Source organism: Paroedura picta, chromosome 3 (assembly GCF_049243985.1).
Source record: "Paroedura picta isolate Pp20150507F chromosome 3, Ppicta_v3.0, whole genome shotgun sequence".
Taxonomy (NCBI): Eukaryota; Metazoa; Chordata; class Lepidosauria; order Squamata; family Gekkonidae; genus Paroedura; species Paroedura picta.
The window spans coordinates 106,456,944-106,480,820 of NC_135371.1; the positions used below are offsets into that span (position 1 = coordinate 106,456,944).

The 23,877-nt window shown below is 44.5% G+C and overlaps 1 protein-coding gene across 5 annotated transcripts in view; it reads left to right on the top strand.

Annotated features, from left to right (window-relative positions):
* HTR4 (5-hydroxytryptamine receptor 4) overlaps nucleotides 1-23,877 on the top strand; it is a 303,769-nt gene that overhangs the window by 181,395 nt on the left and 98,497 nt on the right. For all 5 annotated transcript variants that reach the window (XM_077327108.1, XM_077327105.1, XM_077327106.1 and 2 more), the window contains 2 exons: nucleotides 10,973-11,126; nucleotides 13,996-14,564. In XM_077327108.1, coding sequence (XP_077183223.1) covers nucleotides 10,973-11,126; nucleotides 13,996-14,564 — 723 coding nt within the window. The remainder of the gene's footprint in view (nucleotides 1-10,972; nucleotides 11,127-13,995; nucleotides 14,565-23,877) is intronic.

Below are 23,877 nucleotides of genomic sequence, written 5' to 3' on the forward strand. Positions count from 1 at the left end.
CCATATTGGACCACTTCCAAATATCCCCAGAAACCCATCGTCAGATGTTTCGGGTTAAAACTTTCACTCCAGGCACCTGCCCACAATTGTTAGTGAATAAATTGAGGGATGCCGCTAAGTGCTGGCTGTTGCCAACTAAACAGGGGGGGAAAGCACTCATAGAGAAGGTGGTGTTGGACCAGTTATTCCAGATACTTCCATGGCGCATTAAACATTGGGTGGCGTGTCAGAAGTCTACTTCCCTGACTCAGGCAGCAAAGTTGCTGTAGGCCTTCATGGCTGCCAAACATAAGGATCCCCACTGGGAGGGGCCTCAACCTGGACCCAGTGGGGGCCCCAGAAGGGAAAACCCATCTCCATCTGCGTGGGATGGATCAGGGCTGCTTATATCTGACCGGGCCAGTATACCCCTGATTCCATCCCCCAGACCTTTGTGGAGTGAAGAAGGTGTAGGAGGGAAGGTCGGGCCCATTCCCGGGTCCCTGCATACAAACCCCAGTGGGGGTAGACCCAACGGGAAGCCTAGTGAAGGAAGAGAAAAAGGAACCTGCTTCACATGTGGACAGTGAGGTCACCTGAAACGAGATTGCCCCCTCAAGGAATGATGGACGAGACAGAGGTGAAAGATCATCAGCACAGTCTCCGCTGGCCACAGGTAAACTGGGAAGGGGGCTTGTAGTGGCGATACCAAAGGATAAATGGGCCATCATAAAACAGTTATTGGTGCCGGACAGCAAGGGAGTAAGGCAACCCTGTACCGAATTTTGCAGTAATTCTTTTGGCCCAATGTAGTTAAGGATGTACTGGAGCACTGCAAGTCCTGCAAATTCTGTCAGCAGATTTTGGGGTGGACCCCCATGAGGGCACCTTTATAACCCTTACCTATAATGGAAACACCTTTTCACCATATAGGAATGGACTTTGTTGGATCCTTGCCATGGACCCTCGGGAATCCTGATACCTATTGGTAGTGGTCGACTACGTGACAAGATATCCAGAGGCCATTCCCATGAAGTCCATGAAAAGCAAGGAAGTGACTATGGCCTTGATGAGGTTGTTCGCTCATGTAGGTTTACCCAAGAAAATATTAATGGATCAAGGATCCTCTTTCACTTCCACGTGCATGAAGCAGGTCTGCCGTATGTTAGGCATAAAGCAAATATTCACCACAGTGTACCACCCTCAAACTGACAGGCTTACAGAAAGGATGAACCAAATCCTGAAGAACAAGTTACATTGCCTGGCATATGGAAAACCAGGGAGTTGGGATTTGTGTGTCGATCCTATATTGTTCGCCATTCGGGAAACTCTTTAAGCCTCTATTGGATATTCACTGTTTGAGCCAGCAGATCTTCATGGTAGGGCACCAGGTGCTAACCCATTAGTGGGGTCTCAGTGAAACAGCTGGCAGTTGGTGGAGGGGGCCCTTCCAGGTAAAAAGGGTTGCAGGCCCAGTGACCTATCAAATAGTAACATTGACCAGGGGCATCTGAACCTGGAAAATCTATGTCAATCATCTGAAGTCATGGCATACTCGCCTGGAAGCAGAGTGTGCATTGGAAATGTTGGGAGACTTCTTACCAGTAGGGGTGCCCCCATGGCAGGAGGATCCGAAGGGGCAGGATAATAGCCCCCCCCCACCACCAGTGACGCTTTGACAACCAACCAGTGCATCAAGATAGAGAACCTAGCTCAATGGTACCCTGCCCTGTTTCCCAAGATCCCTGGAAGGACACACCTTATCGAGCATGCCATCCAGACCACCCCTGGAGAGATATTCCGCACCCCCTGGAGGCCCATATCCTTCGAGAAATGGCCCTCAGTAGAAAAAGAAGTGGAGGAAATGCTCACAGGCATTATTGAACCCTCGAGGAATGGCTGGCGGAGCCCTATTGTCATGGTTCTCAAACCCAATAGCTCGGTAAGGTTCAGTGTTGACTTTAGGGCAGTCAACCAGAAGGGTAAGTTTGATGCCCAGGGCAGAACCTCTAGTAAACTAGTAAACCTCTAGTAAGCCCGGCATAATTTATCTCAGCTCTGTACCTTATGAAGGGGTATTAGCAAGTCCCATTGAGGGAAGAGGACAAGGAGAAGATGGCATTTGCCACCCCTCAGGGGTGGATCAATTTCATGTGATGCCTTTTGGACTGCATGGGGCAGTGGCTACCTTCAAGTGCCTGGTCGACAAAGCGCTATCAGGATGTGCTGGCTTTGCTTTCACCCACATAGGCAATATTATTTGTAGCCCTGACTGGTCCATCCATCTAACCCTCCTGCAACAAGTGTTCCAGGCCTTACAGAAGGCCGGGTTAGTAGTGAATCCTAAGAAGATCCATTGGGGGTTCAAAGCCTCAAATACTTTGGCTTCACTATAGGCAATGGCCAAGTGATGCCATTACCAGAGAAGGTGATACGGCTAGAGATGTTCAGGAAACCCTATACAAAACCGCAAACACAATACCTAGGATTTGTCAGCTATTATCAGAGGTTTGTGCCTCATTTTGCAACCCGAAGAGCACCATTGACCAATACACTAGCAAAAGATTAAGCTAACCAGATGCCATGGACCCCCGAGTGGATTAAAGCCTCCAAAGACCTAAAAGCATGCCTCTCCAAACAAATAGTTTTGCATAACCCCAATTCCGAGAAGCCCTTCATCATGCCAAGTAATGCCTGTTATTCTGGTATTGGAGTGGTATTGGCCCAGGAAATGGATGGCATTGAAAAGCCCATTTGGGTTCTTAGTAGGAAGCTCACACCCATCAAAAGCCTTTATTCCACCATAGAGTATGAGGTGCTGGCATTGTTTTGGGTTGTGGGAGCCCTCCGGTTCTACTTTACTGACAACTGGTTTGTGCTCTTCACCTATCATGAACCTCTCAGATGGATGGCCAAGGCCAAGGCCAGTAATGCCCATATCCTTCGTTAGTATATGTCGTCCCCTTCTTCAGTTCAGGTAGCCCATTGACTGGGTCAGCATCATGCCAACACAGATTTTCTGTCTCTTCTGTTTGAAGATCCTGCAGAAGAGCAGATAGAGCTAAGGGGGAAGGTGTGTCCGGACGCGGATGTTGTGGAAGCACGGGCTAGCCCAGATGATGACCAGGGTTGGAAAGCAGACGGGCAGGAGACCAAAGAGCCGGTTCTGAAGCCTGATGCACAAACAGAGGAGCGATCAGAGACAGACCTCACTGAACCCTCGCAAGTTCAAGCCACAACAAAACCCCAGCAGAGGGAGCGAGGGAAATTTGCCTTCCCTGGCTTCAGAAGACAGAGATGCTGCTGCCAGCTGTGCACCCAGACTCCAGGGAAACATGGGAGGAAGGGACGAGGAATGGGAACAGATTGAAGGAGAGGAGAAGACTCTGGGCACAAAAACAGTGGTAGACCCAGGGAAAGGAAGAGAGCTGGGAAAAGGGGAAAGAGAGCAAACTCAGGTAGTCACAGAAGATAAACCTCAGCCAGCCAGAGGAGGGGGAAATGGGAGGGGGAAAGCCAAAAGCACCCCCCCACCCAGCATTCCCAGCCAAGAGGCCAACGAGAGTTGGGCAGGCAGTACAGACCTGTGGGGTAAAACGGTAAGATTAGCAGTGGAAACAGGCACCACCCAAATAGAATGAGAGTGGAGACAGGAAGTGGTCACAGCCATTTAAATCTAATAATAATAATAATAATAATAATAATTTAAGACTCGGGCAGCAGGAGGATATAAGGAGGAGGATATAAGGAGACGGATGGAAAGTACAGTGCTGGGATATAGATGGTTGGTAGGAGCACACAGAGGAGATTGCAGAGAGAGCAGTTGGAAGTAGGGTTGGGCACTTCGGCACCCAAAATGGCCGGTCTCTCCTGGCGCAGCATGTATGCGCCTACTGGCGCATTGATGACTGCACCCCCCCCCCCTCCGCAGCACGGTGCTGGCTGTGCCGGGAGAGACCGGCCACTTCAGGCCCCAAAGCGCCCAACACTAGTTGGAAGTTTTCTGTATTTTTGTTAGCACAATAAACTTCAAGTTTGCATCCTCTAGACTCATCCTTCGTTGCTCAACAAAGGGTGGTGGCAAGACAGCAGAGACAAGGGGGCAAACCCCCAGATGCCACATATAGGCATTGTGTGCTTTTGTTAATGCAGACTGGAGCTTTAATTGCTTCACCATCACAAGTAACACTTCCATCACAGTAGTGTTTCCCCACTCAACCAGATAAAATACAAATGTATTGCCTAGAAAGCATTATATATAGCAGTCAGACATGCATGCCCTTCTTCATCAGGGAGTTGGAGTTTATATAATGGCTACCAGCTAGAGGGGATTCTTTTGCGAATTCCTGAGAGTGATAGATGGGAAATTCTACCTCTTCTGGCTTTCCTTTCAAGAGTTACAGAATCTTCTTGTGTGTCCGAATTGTTCTCCTTAATGTTCTCTTCATTTAGCTATCAGCCTTTTAAATTTCCTTTTTAGGTGATTTGTGCCACTAAACTATTTATAGGCTATCGCCTTCACTGTCTCTAATTTTTGATCTCTCTCTAAAGCCTTTGAAGCCCTACCCGGAGCTGCTTTGAACAGGAGTCTACTGCTGGGATGTGGATCACTAGGACACCCCCCCCCCAGTGATCCACACTCAGAACTGCCAAACTTCATGTGAGCCTATGGCTGCCACAACAAGAGCTGCCCCTGTTTTTACAGATATTTTAGTGATCATTTGTAACTGCACTACTTATTTTGATGAAATTACCATGATGCTGTCTTCCAACATCTTGATTTAGTTAATGTGAAAGAATTTGTAATAGGTTTGTACAAGGCCGAGAACTTCCTTCCTTTAGAGCATAGCTAGAGAGATATTTGGCGGGGAAATGCTCTTGACATGTTCTTCAGTACTTCATTTGCAAAATAGCCACATTAATTTCAGATATCCTTTGTACCTATCACTTCTTTTGTCAAATGCTTTGAAATCAGGTTGCCATTAAGAGACTCTTGGTTCAACCTCGGCACTGTTAGAAACTGTCTGTTGACATTAAAGGGAGTTGAAGTAGGTCAGTAGGGGCAGTGAGAACGGACTCCTGGTTGTGTACCTTGAATTAGGAACACTCAGACCTTTTCCGCATGGATGCTGCCAAGGCACAATGCTGCCTGATTTTCAAACTGTGTCCAGTTGCCGAGATGTTTTCCCCTTCTTCACTGGAGTCTCAGTCTCACATCTCCCCCGTCTTGTTCTGGATTTCTGCTTCCTTTTTTTTTTTAATAAGATTTTTATTTTTATTTTCCAGGATTAAAGATAATGAAATACATGCAATCTACATTGTTAGTACAGAAAAAAGAAAGGTTATGCTCTTCATTTAATACATTTAGTTCCCCGTTTCAATCCCCTTTTGTATTATTTTCTTAAATAGTTCAGATAAGGGCCCCATTGTTCTCGAAAGGCCTCTTCTGTTCTTCCGTTGACTATCAGTGTCAGTTTAGCCATCTTGGCAAAATCAGCTAATTTATTCAGCCAGTCTTCTATCGAGGGTAGTTGTGGCGTTTTCCATTTCTTGGCCAATTCTAGTCTTGCTGCTGTCGTCGCATAGAAGAATAAACTTTGTGTGTGGGTTGGGAGGCACTGCGGAGGAACACTTAATAACATAGCTTCAGCTTTCATAGGAAATTTAAGACCCCACATTTTCTGCATAATAGTATGTATTTTTGCCCAGAACTTATAAACTTTTTCACATCTCCACCACATATGAAAAAAAGAGCCTATTTTATCTTCACATTTCCAACATTTGTTGTTACAATTTTTGCCAATTTTAGCGATCACTTTTGGTGTTACATACCACCTGTAAAACATTTTATACCAATTTTCTTTAACTATTTGACTATTAGTATACTTTGGTATTCTAGACCATACTAGCTCCCATTGTTCCATTGTCACATTAGTCTCAATATTTTGCATCCATTTGATCATACATGGCTTAACCCGTTCCATTTCTGTCTCATACCTTAATAACAATTTATATATTTGGTCCTGTAAATGTGGTTTGTCTTGGATTACTAAGTTTTCAAACTCTGGTATTGGAGCCTCTAGATTTAACGGTTGCTGAAACGCTGCTTTAAATCTAGATATTAGTTGGTTGTACTCTAACCATTTGTTTGTATATCCTTGAACTTGCCGGTCTTTGATATTAAGTCTTTGTACTGGAGACAAGTCAGCCTTTTCTGTTGAGCTTTCCCAAAATATGCCTCAATTGGCGATTTCAATATTGATGGTGCTGGGGATAGTCTCTTATTATATCTTGACAATTGGATTTCTGCTTCCTGACAAGTCAGCCGGTGGACTGGAAGTCAGGACTTTCCACTGTTTTTTTCTTCTTCCTGTTTTGGCTTGTCAACCAATGTCACATGGCAGAAACTCCCAATCATCTTCCATTGCAATGTTTGAGCACCCCCTCCCACCCACCCCGCTTCCAAGGTTGAAATAAATCTTGCATAATTTAAAAAATAAAAAATAAAAGGCTGGAATTGTGTTGCAACGCACTTCCAGTATAATGAAATTACACCCAGTCCAATTCATGTATGCATTGTTTGAATCATGCTTTTCTTTCTTTTTGTATCCTAACCACATGCCTAGGTTTTTACTTGTGATAAACTAGGTTTAGGTTCAGGGTGTCAAGAGTAGCATTTCCATAATGGAGTTGAGTTCCCCCCTTCCCAGAGATCTTTGCTTTTCCCTGGGCTCGGAGACAGGCAGGGCACCCCCGCTGCTTTTCCTCAGCTCTGCAGCCCAGTTCCAGTCAGAGCAACACTGGTTTGCAAATCAAGCCAGAACCCAAGAGTATTTCTATCTCTGTGCATCAACAATGAGTCAGCATGGCCAGAATTCTGTGCCCCAAAGTTCCTCAAATCTGCAAGATCAAAGCTGATACTTGCAAGTTGGAGAATGTATGCAAAATATGGGAAGGATTCTGCATGTGCACCTCTCCAGGAGTAAAGCATATATTGGCCCAGAATGGAAGAGAGGTTTATAGTACCAGTACCACATTCCTCTCCGGATTTCTCCTCACATTAATGAGAACAACAAGCTCAATTTAATTTATGTTAGGATGAGAATGTGCATTTTACTATTGATTGTGATTTATCCATCCTCCCTAGCCCTCCTCAAAATTAACTGCAGGACATTCTCTTTTAAGATCTGTTCCCCAGCTTTGCTCTGACCGGAGCTGTGCTGTGGAACCAAGGAAAAGTGCCAGGGGTTCCCCTCCGCTCTCCAAGTCAAGGGAAAGGGGGTAAAAATTTTTATCATGGAAACACCATCTTGACACCCCGAACCTAAACCTGGATCCTCACAAGTAAAAACCTGGCTGATTCTGTGAAGATTCAAGGGGGCGGCAGGTTACAGTGTATGAGCGATAGGGTTGTGAGTGTCCTGCATTGTGCAGGGGGTTGGACTATATGACCCAGGAGGTCCCTTCCAACTCTGTTATTCTATGATTCTATGATTCTACATGATTGGGCTACAGCTCCGGTCACCTCTCCACCTAAGCATGATTTAAACAATGCATACATGAAGTGGACTGGGTATAATTTAATTACACTGGAATTGCATTTATTGCATTAATTTTTATTTATTTCAAAATAAACAAAATAAAATAAATGATTTTTAATTATACAAGATTGCCTCTGCAGCATGGCTCCAGAGAGCAGGCTCTCTTGCCAACCTTGCAGAAGTGGGTTTGAAAAGTTCTTTGAAAATAAGGTGGGGGGGGGGAAGAGAACGGAGGTGATGCTCAGGGGTAGGTGGGTTTTCCTTAGTTCGTCCAGAGTTTATTACAAATGTCATTTCACAGTCTCTTTGCACTAAGGAGCCCCAGGTGTCTCCCAACACAGAGTTCTTTGCTTTTGCTCTATTAGAAGGTCAGTGGCACTGATGACCCTACTTTAGGGTTGTTGTTGGGGATTTCTTTTTGCTGGACTGTAGGCAGTGTTAATTCTTGTAGACTCACACTGTGGTGTGTGACTTCCCCACTATTGAATTTTGAATTAATGTCCACTCTCTCTTTTTATTGTCCATATGTCTAGCAGAGGTGGGTGCAGCACAAAAGATAAACCCTTCCTAGAATTTCATGTATAACAATTTAATCTCTCATATGTGTAAAAACATTTTAAAATAGATGACAGTAAAGAAGTGGTCTTAGCAGGTATCCTGCAGGGAAGGACAGCTATTTTTTCCTACCCTCTTACCTTATCTTAGCTTCCTGTCAGAGCCTTTTCCTCCCTACTAGAGTATGGCCACCTGTGCAGACCATTCAGCTCATTAGCATAAATGTCAGCAGGAGAGGAACACTGTCAGATTCAAGGGTCATTAGAATGTTCCGTAGAGTCTTGCTTTTCTGCCATTGAAATAACATCTGCAGTGTCCCAATTTACCAAGTATTTACATTTTAGAAGTCACAGCTTCTCTGGCTGAAGGGCCCTCTCCACGATCAACCTCTGTCACAGGCCAAATCTTCTCTGCTGTGCAATCCTGGAGGGCCCCTGTGACTAAGCGCAAAAAGGTCAGGGCATTCCAGCCCAGCAGCAGATCATATGGGAGGGTCTGCACTTGTGCCACCTCCAATAGCCAATGTTGTCCACAGTAAATCATCTCAAGGCACAACACCAGATACTCTGAGAGCCAGTTTGGTGTAATGGTTAGGAATGCAGACTTCTAATCTGGCATGCTGGGCTCGATTCTGCACTCCCCCACATGCAGCCAGCTGGGTAACCTTGGGCTCGCAACAGCACTGAGAAAACTGCTCTAACAGAGCAGCAATATCAGGGCTCTCTCAGCCTCACCTACCTCACAGGGTGTCTGTTGTGGGGAGAGGAAAGGGAAGGTGACTGTAAGCCGCTTTGAGTCTCCTTTGGGTAGAGAAAAGTGGCATATAAGAACCAACTCTTCTTCTTCTTCTTCTTCTTCTTCTTCTTCTTCTATATGTCCATGAATGCAGGCCACCCGGGCCCACCTCTGGGTGAGTGTTCCTGCTGGTACCATGGCTGCCTGAATCATGGACACCAAACTCCTGCTGCCCAATGGAGACCCGCCTGTCCACAACCACTGGCACTAGGAGGGGCTCCGGCTTGGCAGACGTTGGTGAGCTAGTGAAGGGCCTTCCCCCCACTCCAGGTCACATTCCATGAAGGGGCACTACTTTTGGAAGTGCCTCCACAGTATAGCAGGGTCCCCTGGTGCCCAAGCAGGGTTGAGAGCTTGGGAGGCATCTTTTCTGCCATTGGATCCTGAAGGCAGGGCTTGTCTGCACCCTTCCCGGGTAGGCCCCTGCCACAGGACTCCATCCCCCAGGCTGCCTCCTCAAGGGGGTCCTGGCTGAGCTTTTGCTCCTTTGCAAGGGCTCTAGGCTGCACTGAGCCCAGACCCCACACCCTGCCAGTCCTAGATTTGGTACCCTGTTTAGGCTCCTGCTGATCAGTGGCCACTAATTTTTCTAAATACTCCATAGCTTCCTTCAGTGTGCAGGATTTCCAGCATGCAACCCAGTACCAGATCCGGGGAGGGATAATGGAGAGTAATTGTTCAAGTACTTCATCCTCCATGATCTTCTAGGCCAGTGGTTCTCAACATGGGGGTCGGGACCCCCTTGGGGGTTGGATGACTCTTTCACAGGGGTTGCAGCAGGGGTCGCAGCTTGGCGGGGGGGGGTACTGCCACTGTTGCCGCTCCTGCTGCAAGAATTGTATGCTTGGTCGCCAGCCACTCCAGCAGTGCCTCCATCGCAGCACAGTCTTGGCGGGACAAGAGCTGAGGAATCCCAGAAAAAAAACAATTTATATACAATCATGAACAATGGATCTTCATGCCATTGGTCAGTTTCGGTTTAATTTCTGTGAAAGAACACTTGCATAATGTTATGGTTGGGGGTCACTACAACATGAGGAACTGTATTAAAGGGTTGTGGCATTAGAAAAGTTGAGAATCACTGTTCTAGGCTTCATCTGTAGTAGGCAGCAGCCACCCAGAAGCTAAGTCTTTCAGGCAAGTCATCAACATTCTAAGCTGCTCTGTGGACTGATACACCACTGCCCAGAACCATTGCCTCTGTCTTGGGGGTCTTTTGGTAGCGGTTTAGAATGGTCATCATCAAAGCCTCATAGTGAGATGTGCTGGCTCTGTCCAGAGCTCATTGGGCCACCTGGGTCACAGGATAAAGGGCCACGATCCTGGGGCTACTGTGCTCTCTCTATCGACCTTTCAAAGCCCTCCAGGAAGGCTTCTATGTCATCATCTGGGGGTAATTTGGTGAGGGTGAAGGCAGGCAGCTGTGGGTCCCCCCACTACCATGTGTGGGGCCCCTAGAGTTAGCCAGGGTCATGACAGAGTGCTGGAACCACTGCATCAAAGCCTCCTGCAACACTTGCTGGTGCTTAAACAGTCATTCCATCAGCTATGTCTGTTGTTTTGCCAGCCATTTGCCAAATGCATCAAAGTCCATGGGACATTGAGTCCTTTCTTCCTTTTCCTGTTCCTTCCTTCAGCGGTAGCAGCAGTTGTGCAGGGCTGATGTAGGACCAGGGGGGAAGAACTCCTTTATCCCTTCCCTGCTCCCCCAGGCCTGCCCCCTGAGGGCTCAAGAGGCTCCAGGCTCACGCCTGGCTTGCCTCGGTATTTCTGGATGCTGAGTCTGGCTGCCAAACCTGACCCAGACCAAATCTTTGTTGGTCTTAAAGGTACTACTGGACTCTGATTTTATTGTGCTACTTCAGACCAACAAGGCTACCCATTTGAATCTATCCTTTACTTGGTACAAGTACATTGAGGTGACAGTGACTTTCCTATTTGTCTTCTATTTCAAATCTTCTATAGAAAGGTACAATATCATTATAGAGGCAGTTTTAAAATTGGATGATATTAATTGGATGAAAAAAGGTTTGTCTTTGATTTGGTAAGACTTTTCATGGTTCTCATTATTTACCATAATTTCATTTATTTTCCTCTTTCAGGTACTATGCTATCTGCTGTCAGCCTCTGGTTTACAGAAACAAGATGACTCCAATGCGCATTACTTTAATGTTGGGAGGCTGCTGGGTAATCCCAACATTCATTTCTTTTCTCCCTATAATGCAAGGCTGGAATAGCATTGGCATTGTAGACCTGGTGAGTAAACATTAGTTGTATTGATCAACATCAAATACAGAACATATATTGCCTAGAGTTTCTCTTCTAAAGTATGACAAAGTCTCCAAAGAAGTTTCAAAGAGGAAAGAAATGTCAAGCTCTCCTTGGAGGATTTGGGTTGTATTTGGATGGAACATCCTGCACCCCCCGCCCCACCCCCATCCTCCCATTGCAGCCCATGGATCTACAGTTTATGGCAAACCTGTTTCCTGGATGGAGAGACTTCAAGAGACACAAACATCTTGGAGGGGTGAAGTGGAAGGGGGAATCAGAATTTTCTTGGAGAGGACTACAGTGGGAGGGGGAATCAGAAAGTTCACCCCTCTATGGAAGTGATGGTTTACGTCTGAATCCAGTCTTTTGAACCTGGTTATGAATGTTTTGTTTGGGTATAACTGGAAATATTGTAGACAGTATTTATGTTCTCTATTTTAGAGCCTGGTCCAGCTGGGTTATAAAGCTTATTATTTATCGTTTGAACACCAAAATCCTTTCCCTGGGACTCTGAGTCCATTGCATATTTGTTTGCAGATACAGCAGCAGCTCTAGATAAAATATGACACACCTCTTATGAGTTACGAATTTTAGACCTCACATAGATAATTGCTTTGATAGCACAATTCTTATCCATATGATGAGTTCGTTGGTCTTAGGTGACTGGCTCAAGGTCACCCAATGAGTAAAACTTTGAACCTGGGTCTCCCAGATTCTAGCCTGACACTCTTAACCACTACACCACATTGACATACTGACTATTGCCTCCCTGTAGTGTTTCAAACATTCCTAGCAGTCAATTTACTCATAAGCATAGAACCAAGCCACTATTTCTTACAGAGTACAGATGGTTAGGATCCCTTTTCATAGATAATTGTAGTAAAAGTTTGCTTTCCAGGACACCTCCTCAATCACATTAGAGTTTCTAACTGGTTTTGAAAACTTGGTGTATAATGAAAATTCCTTGCATAATATCAATTCACATAAAAATTTGCAGAACTATCTAACCAGGAGTTTGGTTTGGGTTTTGTGGTAGTATTTGCTGCTAAGTGCCAGCACTTTTGTGGGGGGCTCTCACAAATTGGGGAATTGGTGGAAATCAGTGCAATATTATATATGAGTACTGGCCCTTTTTATTTTATAATTAAAAGTATCTCATCTTTATTTCTGCAATGATTCAAAGATGGGCTTTAAATGGGTGAGGAAATTTCCTTATTCTTCCATTAGGTCATCTACCACTCCCTGTGGCTCCTGTGCAAGGAAACCCCCCTCCCACCCCCCTCCCCGTCAACTCCTCAGCTTCCCAGCGGGCCTCAGTGCAGGCCCGCCGCATCCCTGATGGGGCGGGCCGGGTCTGAGGCCCGCAGGGAAGCCTTCCCTGCTGGCCCCCCGCCCCACCAACTCCCTGGCATCCCTGCAGGCCTTGGAGCAGGGAAGCCTCCCCCGGCCACCCCCCCCTGCCGATTCCCCCGCTTCGCTGTGAGCCTCAGAGCAGGCCTGCCTCATCGGGGACACAGTGGGCCTCAGAGCAGGCCTGCAGGGAAGCCTCCCCCGGCCGGCTGACTACCTGGTAAGTCCCCGGCCCACTGAGAACTCCAGGCAGTCGGGTAATGGGCCAAATGGAAGGTGCTTTGCGCCTTCCGATTGACCCGTCACCTGACTGGCTGGAATTCTTGTCAGTCCAGGTGAGGGGCTAATCGGCCTTGGCCCCTATCCCAGACTCGCCCCTCCCCTTTTTCACCCCATTTAGGTATTAACCAATTATGTATACCGCTTCCAGCGGTTTACAGATAAAGGAAGAGTCAGTAGTTTTAACATAGAGTCTGGTCAGTCACATGCCATTTGTCTTTAAACCAGAAGCATTTTAGCTGGCCATGGAACATAAAAATAGGCGCACTGGCCTATTAACAATTATATTCATAGGCAAAACAAAAATTCTGGAAATTATAGTACTTTTTATAAACTAAGAAATGTCATACAAAACTGACACTCATTTGGGATATCTGCTGTAGTTTGTCAGAGATGCTGAGTGATTGGCAAAGCATTGTAGCTTTTAGACAGGCTTGCTAACATATTGCTAACATCATGTCTGCCTCTATGGTATTTTGCTGTTGTTGCCACGGATTTTCTTGCATAGCAGTGAAAACTCTGAGCTATTCCTGAAAATAATTGTGCTTTAAAATCATCCTTCTCAACATCTTGTAGGTTAATTGGCAGTAGAGCATGAGTGATGGTGACAAGTCTCTGAATGAAACTTGGACTAATGCTGTCCCAGGATTGCTTTCAGTTCATGCTCCAATACATTTACAGACATGCAACTTCTACAGCTGTCAAAAATGAGAGAGTGAGGTTTTTTCCTTACCCTGCCAGTAATAGAGATGGATAGCCAAGCAGAGGAATCTTCTCCACAGCCATCCAGCCATTGTACTAGGGTTGGTGCCACATTTCTATAATAGAATCTCTACAGATGGAACTTTTTTCTTGAGTATCCTGTCTATAATGTACATTGGTGAGCATAGAGAAAACATTCAAGAGATGTAATAGATCTGGGCCCTGACCTGGATAGTTCAGGCTATTCCAATCTTGTTAGTGCTCAGTAGCCAGCAGTGTTAGTGCTGGTCAGCATTGGATGGGAGACCCCTGAGGAAGTCACTACACTGAGGCAGGCAATGAATAAACAAAAAGTTTTAGTTCGAGTAGAAACATGGAATAACTGGTATAGAAGAAGGCTGGTGAAGAGAATTCCAACACCTGTGCAACTTTTATTCTACACTTGGGCAAATAAATATGAAATTATTATCGGAGCAATTATAATGTGCCCATCCTGTTCTTTCTTTTTTGTTTTTCTCCTCAGATACAGAAAAGACAATTCAACAAGGTGTCCAACTCCACTTACTGCATATTTATGGTCAACAAGCCCTATGCTATCACTTGCTCAGTGGTGGCCTTCTACATTCCATTTCTGCTGATGGTGCTAGCCTACTACCGAATATACATTACAGCCAGGGAGCATGCTCATCAAATACGAATCCTCCAACGTGCGGGGGCACCAGCAGATGGGAGACCACACCATCCAGATCAGCAAAGTACACACCGTATGAAGACTGAGACAAAAGCCGCCAAGACCCTCTGCATCATTATGGGATGCTTCTGTTTATGCTGGGCTCCCTTCTTTATCACAAATATAATAGATCCTTTCATTAATTATACAGTTCCAGGCCAGCTATGGACTGCTTTTTTGTGGCTGGGATATATCAATTCAGGACTGAATCCCTTCCTTTATGCATTCTTGAACAAGTCTTTCAGACGTGCCTTCCTCATCATCTTGTGCTGTGGTGATGAACGATATCGGAGGCCTTCCATACTGGGGCAAACTGTTCCATGTTCCACCACCACTATAAATGGATCAACACACGTACTAAGGTGAGTAGATGTTGGAAACTGACAGTGGGTTGAAGGGAGCAGGAGGATGACAATTCAGGTTTATTCCTTTATATTCTGGTAGCACATACTCAGGATGTCGATGCTACGCATTCACTTTAATCTCAACCTTTGTCCTAAATTAACATTGGTAGGGAATAAAATAAAATGTGATGGTTTCTTTGAGAATACAGTGCCAGTTTCAAATGTTTTCTTACAAAATCTTGTTCTTTAAAACCAATGCGTTCCTGTTACCCTTTAACTTTAAGGATTTAACAGTTCTATTGAGACATAAGAGGAGACATGGTAATTTGATGTTGCTCTGTGGAACAAAAATTCAGTTAAGTGATGACATAAACATGAGTATAAATAAGAGCAGCTATTTTATTGTAAGCTCAGTATGGCTACAGGTATCAAAAAGGGATCCTGAATGGAATTTTCTATAAAGCGCAAATATAAATGAAGTTCAGCATGAGGGAGACTGAGATTAGCAAGGAGATGGGAAAGAGCCATTATGTGGAATGGGTGAGTCAAGGGGAAAGAAATGTCACATTTGACAGCAGAACAAAGTGTAGAGTACTGCTTTGTAACATGCATCTCTTAGAAATACTTGACTAATATGCACTTATTAAAATTAATTGCTCTGCCATGTCTTGAAAGCTCAGTCCCATCTGGGATTAGGAGCACTGCCACTGCCAAATCTCTGCACAGTCTTATATTCTCAGGGACAAGGCAAACCTTTAGTCTTGAGGAATGATTTTACAAAAATCACTTGAAATGTCTCTCTTGCTATGCATCGTCAGTAGCTCTTTCAGATGGTTTTCTGCTGAAGGATGGATATACACGTCATTGTGTGGGCAAAACATGGAACAGGGTCTGAATGTGAGGTGACTCACATTCTTTGTGACATAATCTTCAGGAGATCAATAATTTCAAGGGCTAGGCAAAGGTTCCATCATCCAGGCATCAAGGTATCATCAAAGTGGCTTGAGGTGAGAACAGAGAAATCTGTATCACTTCTTTGTAGTTCATATTAGTTTTCTTCAGCTGTACAAGATAAATCACAAAAGATTCAGGTGCTGGACAATATTGACATCCATTAGTTTATGAATGCGGGTTCTAATTAAATTGTGTCAGGAGATTGGGAATAGTGGATTAGCCATTTAAAATAGTTCATGGAAATCAGTTTGACAGTTTAGGGAACTAGGAAGAATTGTGAGAAAGGGGTGGCTAGGACAAAATCTCATTCCTCAAAATATCCCCCTTCAAGAATCTCTTAAAGGCTTGAGCAGGATGGTTTCTCATCACTACGTTTGTCTTTTATCTGGTACTCAGCTACTGTTCAAATACTGTTCCCTTGAACAGAGCGGGACAATATTTTTTTGGGGGGGTGGGGGAGTGTCTGTCAACTGGAAGGCCCTGAAGCTGGTGACATTCTGTATTCACATGGTGCCATTAAAGTCAATGGGAATTTCCCCACTTCTGTCTTCCCTGAGGCCTGGAGTGGGTGGTGGGAGTTAGAGACTCCAAACTCATCCCTCCTTTCTCATGGAAGTGAGTTCAGAAACAATGTGTCTGTACTAAACAGAACAGAATACATTTTGGATTTTATTTGCAGAGTTAAGTAATGATGATTTGTGCCCAGAATGTATTTTTCATATAGTAAAAAACCCAGTAGCCAAATATACAGCAGATCTACCAATTGTCATGTTTTGAAGCCAGAAAAGATTCCACTACAGACCAAAGTTCCTTCCCCTTTCCTGTTATGTTTAGGTTAAGCAGGTGGTAGGTGGTGACCAGACACAGGGTCTGACAGTGTCTCATCTTTGGGATGCCCTCCCCCTTGAGGCTCACTGGCATCTAAAAATGACTGTCCTTTAAGCATCAGGCAACGCATTACTTAGGGTCTGAACTTTTAGGGTCTTTTTATGATCTTTGAGCCTGAAGTACATATTTATTTATATTATTTATATTTCAATTTATATACTGTCACATCTCCTAAGAACCCGTGGTGTTTCACGGAATAAAACATTAAAATACAATAAAACCCCATAAAACCCCAATTTATAGTAAAACAAGCAACTGGACAAACGTATTTCAATAACCTATCCCATCCCACCTCGTTCAAACGGAGGCTGAGTCCTCTTCAACTAGCAGTGAGTGGATGCAGATCTAATAGATTTTGATGGACTTTGGGAAGGGGTTCTTGGTGGAAACACCAGAAATCTGCCCTGGCCTCAACCATATGCCTGGTGGAAGAGGTCCATCTTACAGGCCATGCGGAAAGCTGACCATTCTGACAGGGCCTTCAGCTCTTCCGGGAGCTCATCCTACCAGGTTGGGGCCATGACCGAAAAGGCCCCAGCCCGGGTCAAGGCCCGGTGAACATCCCGGGGGCCCAGGACAGCCAGTAAGTTCCTACCCACAGAGCAAGGGGCCCTGCAGGGGGTATAAGCAACCAAGCGTCCTGCAGCATATGGCCTTGAAGGTTAGCTCTCTAGTGCCACCTAGAGGTGGTCAGAACATCGGCTGAGAGGCAATGGTGCCACCACTGCCACCTGGTGGCTGTGAAAGAGAACTTGAGAGGATTTTTTTTCCTATTTGGTTTCCTCTTGGTGTCCTTATAGAAACTGTGCTGAAAGGGTGTAGAGAGTTACTCCTTTTTGTTTTCACTTTGTTTTGGTTTTGTTTGTTTTGGTTTTTCTGAGAGAGATGAGGGATCCAAGTTAGGTCCAGCTTTGCGGGGAAAGAGAGGCCAGAGGTGAGGTCCAGAGATCCCCTATATAGGTGGGATCTGGCCTCCCTTGAAGCCAATCTAGTACCACCAGCTGCTAGGTTTAGGTAGGGAGGGGGGAGGTAAGGAGGTAAGATGGGGTGCTTATTAAATTTGCAGATGACACTAAACTGGGAGTGGTACCAAATACACCAGAAGACAGAATTATGATACAGGATGATTTTGACAAGCTGCAAAACTGGGCTAAAATGAATAACATAAATTTTAATAGTGAAAAATGTAAAGTTCTGCATTTAGGTAGGAAAAATCAAATGCATCACTATAGGATGGGGGAGATCTGTCTTGGCAATAGTATGTGCGAAAAGGATCTGATGGTCTTTGTAGACCAGACACTGAACATGAGTCAGCAGTGTGACTCGGTAGCTAAAAAGTCAAACAGGATTTGGGGCTGTATTAAAAAATATATAGTGTCTAGATCACACAAGGTGATGTTACCACTTTACTTTGCTAGGGTTAGACCTCTTTGCAGTACTGTGTTCCATTTTGGCCACCACAACTGAAGAAAGATGTAGAGAAACTGGAGCATGCCCAGAGAGGGGCTCCCAAGATGGTGAGGGGTTTGAAGCTGAAGTTGTATGAGGAAAGGTTGAGGGAGCTTAGTCTATTTAACCTGGAGAGAAGATGACTGAGAAGTGGTATGATAACAAATGGGTTGAAACTAATTCAAAAGAATCTTTGGCTAAATGTCCGGAAGAAGCTCCTGACAGAGCAGTTCCTCAGTGGAACAGACTTCCTCATTAGGTGGTGAGTTCTCCTTCTTTGGATGTTTTTAAGCAGGGGCAAAATAGTCATCTGACAGAACTGCTGATTTTATGAACTTAGGGAGATTGTGAGTGCATATGCAGGAAGGGATATGCCAGTGTTTATTTCTTGTGGCCCTTCCTTGCATACATAGGGAATTGCTGATTGTCACTGTGGGATGGTAGGTGAGTTTCTTCCAGGCCAGGATGGAATCTAGAGATTTTTGGTGGAGGAATCACTTGGGCATGAAATTGGGGTCACCATATGTGGGTAGGTAGTTGTGAGTTCCTGCATTATGCAGGGGGTTGGACTAGATGACCCTGGAAGTATTTTCCAACTTTATGATTCTAGAGGCAAAGCCGTTGCACCCAGGAATATACATACATCTGCACTGTAACATTCTTGGGTTCTGGCCCTCCTTCCCCCTTCTTGCCCGCTCGACATCCAGTGTGGTGAAGAGGTTACAGAGTAGCAGACTTTGATCTCAAGCACTGGATTTGATTCCTGACTCCTCCTCCATATGCAGCCAGCTGGGTTGCCAACTTACAGGTGAGGGCCTGGAAACATTTGGGAACATGAAAGACAGAAAAGTGATGAAAGAGAAAGAGACAGAGAAAGGGAGACGGAAGGGAGGATGGAAGAAAAGCAGAAGTTCTTCTAGAGTGTCTCCACCGGTCAGCACTGTTTCCACCTTCCCAGTCAGGAAGGCTGCAGGGGGAGTGGTCTTCCACCTTCCTGACCCTTTACCCTAGGGCCAGGCTGCTTGGGGAAGGCAGCCTTCCCACCCACCCCTATCTCCCAAATGGCAGGCTGGGCAGGGAAGGCTGAGGGGGCTGCCTCTTTCCTTCTCCACCACATCTCCCAAAGGCTAGGCCAGGCAGCGAAGGCCGTGGGGGGTTGCCAAGGTGGGTGGGGGAGGCTATGGGAGGGATGTGAGCTCCCTCTTTTCTGCCCCACATCTCCCAAAGTGCAAGTTGAGTAGGGAAGGTCTGGTGGGTGGGCTGCAGGAGGTAAAGATTCTGCAGGAGGCTGGCCTTGAGGAAATCACTAGTCCCAACAGACTGGAGCATGGTGACTTCTTCCTTTAGCAGAGCTAATAAAAATCTTTACTTGTAGATCACTGCGGATACCATTTGTTGTAGCTTTTGTAAGGACCATCTCAGTTTGTGAACTTATCCTTTTGTTTGACCCGAAAACTTAGTTAAATCAATGCAAAAAAATTTCCAGGAAAGAATCCAGAGTTGTGGGTTTGTATTACACTCATCTCATGTTGTAGCATTTCCCACTAAGTAGTGAAAATATTGCTTCATCATGCTGATTTCGAGCTTTTGTCTTCTAGTTGGAGACTCTTGGTGATTGAACATGGTTGTTCAGGAAAGCAGGATGTGCACACTGATGTATCAGAAAACAATTACTTTCTGTTTTCCTCAGCTTCTTGAACTGATGAGGAAGGTGTTTGCTTTTTCCTCTGTGCTGTTGTAAATAGGACTTGGGAGTTAAGCACAGAGATCTATCTAATTGTGATATGTGGTCCACTTTGCTTATCTGAAACACTTTTTTAAAGGTTTAAATTACATTAACTAGCTTCTTTAGCAACATCAGAATCAGCCAGAAGAGCAAGGCTTAGAAGTGGCAACAGTTTCTACAAGGGTTTTCTCCTTAGTATCAGCATATTATGTTTTATGTTTTACAGTTCTCAAAATTTGTGGCTACTCTGAAATCAGGACTGTTTGAGGGGATCAGTGATGGGAAGATAGCACTTCGCATGGCTTTATTCAACCTCTGTTATAAAAAAATGGGGATGTTTAGCTGTTTGAGGGGGAGCCCAGGGTTTTGCTTTTAGTGCTTTCAGGATTTTGATTAAACGTAGGTATGAGACACTGAATTTTAAAATCTCAGAAGTGCTGTGTAAACTGGTGAATGAATCTGAAGGGTTAATTCCTCACTAAGCGGCAGAACCTTGATTGACAAGCTGCTTCAAGAGACCTGATTGATTTGCATTAGTGGAACAGAGAGAGACTTCACAGCTGAATGCTGAGGAGAGAGCATTCTAAAGACAGATAAGAGTCTAATACTGATAAAAAAAGGGTTTAGTGTAGACAGGATTTGTGTTTATCCCTGACTGAAAGCAATTTAACATGGAGAACTGGGAAGGGTGGCAGGAGGAGTGGGAAGATCAGAGAAGACTCCTATTCAGGTCAGAAAAGGGGATAGATCTTATAGTGAGAGAAGAATTTCCCTACCCAATTAGAAAAAGGAGATAGCTTTGAGATGTGGTCAGATGTGTTTAGAAACCACCTTTGAAATCTTGAAGAGTCAGTTAAAAAGAAACCTCAAGAAGAGTATTGTTATTTATATCCAACTCAAATCGCTCAGGTAACCATATTTAAAACATACAGTTAAAAATTGAAAAAGTTTACAATTTTCCTGATACCTGCAGCTAAAATTTCCCCAGACAGTGATTTATGTCCTGCATGGCCCTGATCTCTCCTGGGAGTGCATTCCACCAGACTGGAGCTAACTTCACCTCTTTTTTGGCCGGGGATGAGCAGATGTTGATCGAAAGACCATAGTGCTCTTTGGAGATTATAGGGATTATTAGTAAAACTTTTTTTTCTTTTGTTTAAAGATCTACTTCAGGCCAGCATTTTTTTTAGTTTATTTCATATTTACTTTTTGTCCCATGCTGATCATTCTGTGGGCTTCCTCCAAAAATGTTTGCTTCCTCCTCCTCCTCCTTTTGGGCTGTTAACTCTGATTTTGTACTTTTTACTCATTGTAAATGATGACACTGTAATAATCCATATAAAAATGCCATTGTTCTTGGAATTCTTCCGGCGGTTTCTTGTTGACTATTGAAGAAAGTTTTGCCAGTTTCGATAAGTCAGCCACTTTGTCAAGCCATGTCAAGATGGTAGATACTTCCAAATATTTCCAAGTCTTAGCCAAAACTAGCCTCACTGCTGTAGTAGCATAGAAAAGAAAAGTTTTAGCTTGAGGTGGTAATATAACAGAACACAAGCTTAACAACATAGTTTCAGGTCTCATAGGAAACTTAACATTAAACATCTCTTCTAATATAACATGAACTTTCACCCAAAATTTGTTTACTTTTTTTACATCTCCACCCCATATCAAAAAAAGGACCCCACTTTTTCTTTACATTTCCAACAAACATTGTTATAACCCTTAGCCATTTTCACAATTGTCTTAGGAGTTACCATCTATAAAACATCTTATACCAATTCTCTCTTAAGATTTAACTATTTGTTAGTTTCCCAGTCTTCCATGGTGATGTTGGTTTCTAAGTTCTGTATCCACTTAATCATGTAAGTCTTGATCTCTTCTGTTTCTGTGTGATAGCTTAGCAGCCTTTTATATATTTGGCCTTGTAGGTAGCTTGGAAAAGAATATTCTCAAATTCTGGAAGTGGCATTCCCAAATCTACTTTTTAGTGAATTCAGATTTGAACATATAAAATAAATTATTGTATTCTAACCACTGTATTTCCACTCCCTCATTCTTTAGTACTTGTATACCTTTAAATTCTGTTGTATTAGTTAGCAAGTCTTTATATCTTAATCAAGTTGTCCTCTTTTGCTGTATTCTTGCAAAATAAGCATCTACTGGAGACTTCATCAAAGAAAGCAAAAAGTCTGTTTTTGTATCTGTTCCATATTTTCAACAGTCTGGCGGACCATTGATTAAGATTTAGTTTTCCCTTTCTTTCGGGCTTCTGTGAAGGCTAGAGAATGCTGTGGAATCCTTCTCCTAAATCAGCTTTCTCCAGAATTAAGTCTCTGGCCATCAGATCAGTTATCCAATCTGTGAAGGCTGTAAGTATAGCTGCCTGCAAATAAAGTTTCAAGCTGTGTACCGCTTGACCACCTCATTTCTTCTCATCTTGCAGGGTATTAAATGTCAGTTTTGGTCTCTTATGGTTCCAAATAAATGTGTTTACTTCAGCTTGCCATTTATGATTATTGTCTTGAAAACAAGCTCACAATTAACTACCATAAAACCAAGATTCTAGTATTTGCTAAAACCCACTACAGGTATTGTTGTTGTTGTTGTTGTTATATTTATTCTCCGCCACTCCTGTAGACCGGCTCGTGGCAGGTTACAATGGTCCTTTGATAAAAACCCTGAATAAAAACCCCATTAAAAACAGGACACAACAATAATACTTTACAAAACAGAACAGATCATGGCAGTAATAGCACACAACACCCATCCCCCTAGAACACCTAATAGCGAGGATTGGAGGAGGGCCATTGATGTCACATCAGCCCAGGGTGCTATCTAAAACTCGCATGGGGGGGGGGGGGAAATCAATCTTCCTCATCAGCCTGGCCTCAACCATAGATCTGGTGGAAGAGCTCCATTTTGCAGGCCCAGCGGAATACAGAAAGTTCCCACAGGGCCTGTAGCTCGATCAGAAGTTCATTCCACGAGGTGAGGTCCAGGATCAGAAAGGTCCTGCCCCTTGTTGAGGCCAGGCATGCTTCTCTAGGGCTGGGAATAACCAACAAGTCAGTACCCGCAGAGTGTGAAGCCCTGCAGGGGGGGCATAGGGTGACAGGCAGTTCCTCAGGTATGTGGGGCCCAGACTGCAAAGGGCCTTGAAGTTTAAGATCAAAACCTTGAACCAGATCTGGGCAGCAACTGGCAACCAATGCAGCTGCCTCAGCACAGGCTGGATATGGGCTCTTCAAGATGTTCCTGTGAGGACCCTAGGAGCTTCATTTTGTTTATTTGTTTATTTGTTTGTTTGTTTGTTTATTTGTTTATTTGTTTGTTTATATGCCGCCCTTCCTGGAGGCTCAGGGCAGTTTACATAGAACATGGGAACAATACATGAAACAATCTATAATAACCATACAATAATATTAATAACGATCTCTGTAACAGTATAACATAACAATATAATAGTACTCTGGTGGAGTTCTGGGAGGAAGGGGGGAGCAGGGGCCCTTCAGTCGCTGTTGGTTATGCCTGGTTCCAACCAAATGCCTGTACCAGGTAACAGTTTCCAGGTCAAAGACAAGCCCATGTAGAGCATGTTACAGAAATCTATTCTGGAGGTGATTGTCACATGGATCACTGTAGCCAGGTGATCAGAGGACAGGTAGGGCACTAGTAGCCAGGCCTGGTGAAGATGTAAATATGCCTGGCCAGCTACCCTCTTGACCTGTGCCTCCATGGTTAGTAAGGCATCAATGGTCACTCCCAGATTTCTGGCCTGGGACGCAATGGTAAGTTGTGTCCCTGCCAGACTAGGCAAACGTGTTTCCTGACTGCCCCCCTACTTCTCAGCCATAGGACCTCCATCCAGGTACCACTGGTAAGTGAGGGGGAAACAAATACAACAGGTAAACCACTAAATATTTAGGGATTAACTTCAGCTACAATAGCAAATGCATAAACCATAGACCCTATGGAGAGCGCTAGGGCAGTGGTTGAGAGTAGAGGAGTAAACTACCCCCTCCACCGGGCCTCAGTAAAAGGCGTTAAGTGGTCCTTGGTGAGTGGTCCCCGGCGTTGAGTGGTCCACGGTGATAAAAAGGTTGGGGACCACTGCCATAGGGGAAAATTCCTAAAAGCCACCAAGGGGCAAATAACGCTGCTAGTAAAGTTCTTCCACCAGAAGGCAAATAAAAATATTTCTGCTGCTCTAAGAATTTATGAAGCCAAAATAGTTCCACAGATTTTATATGGGGTACTTGCAGGGATTGCTGCATTCAAGAGCAAGTTGGAAAGCCAACAATCTTCCTTCTTTAA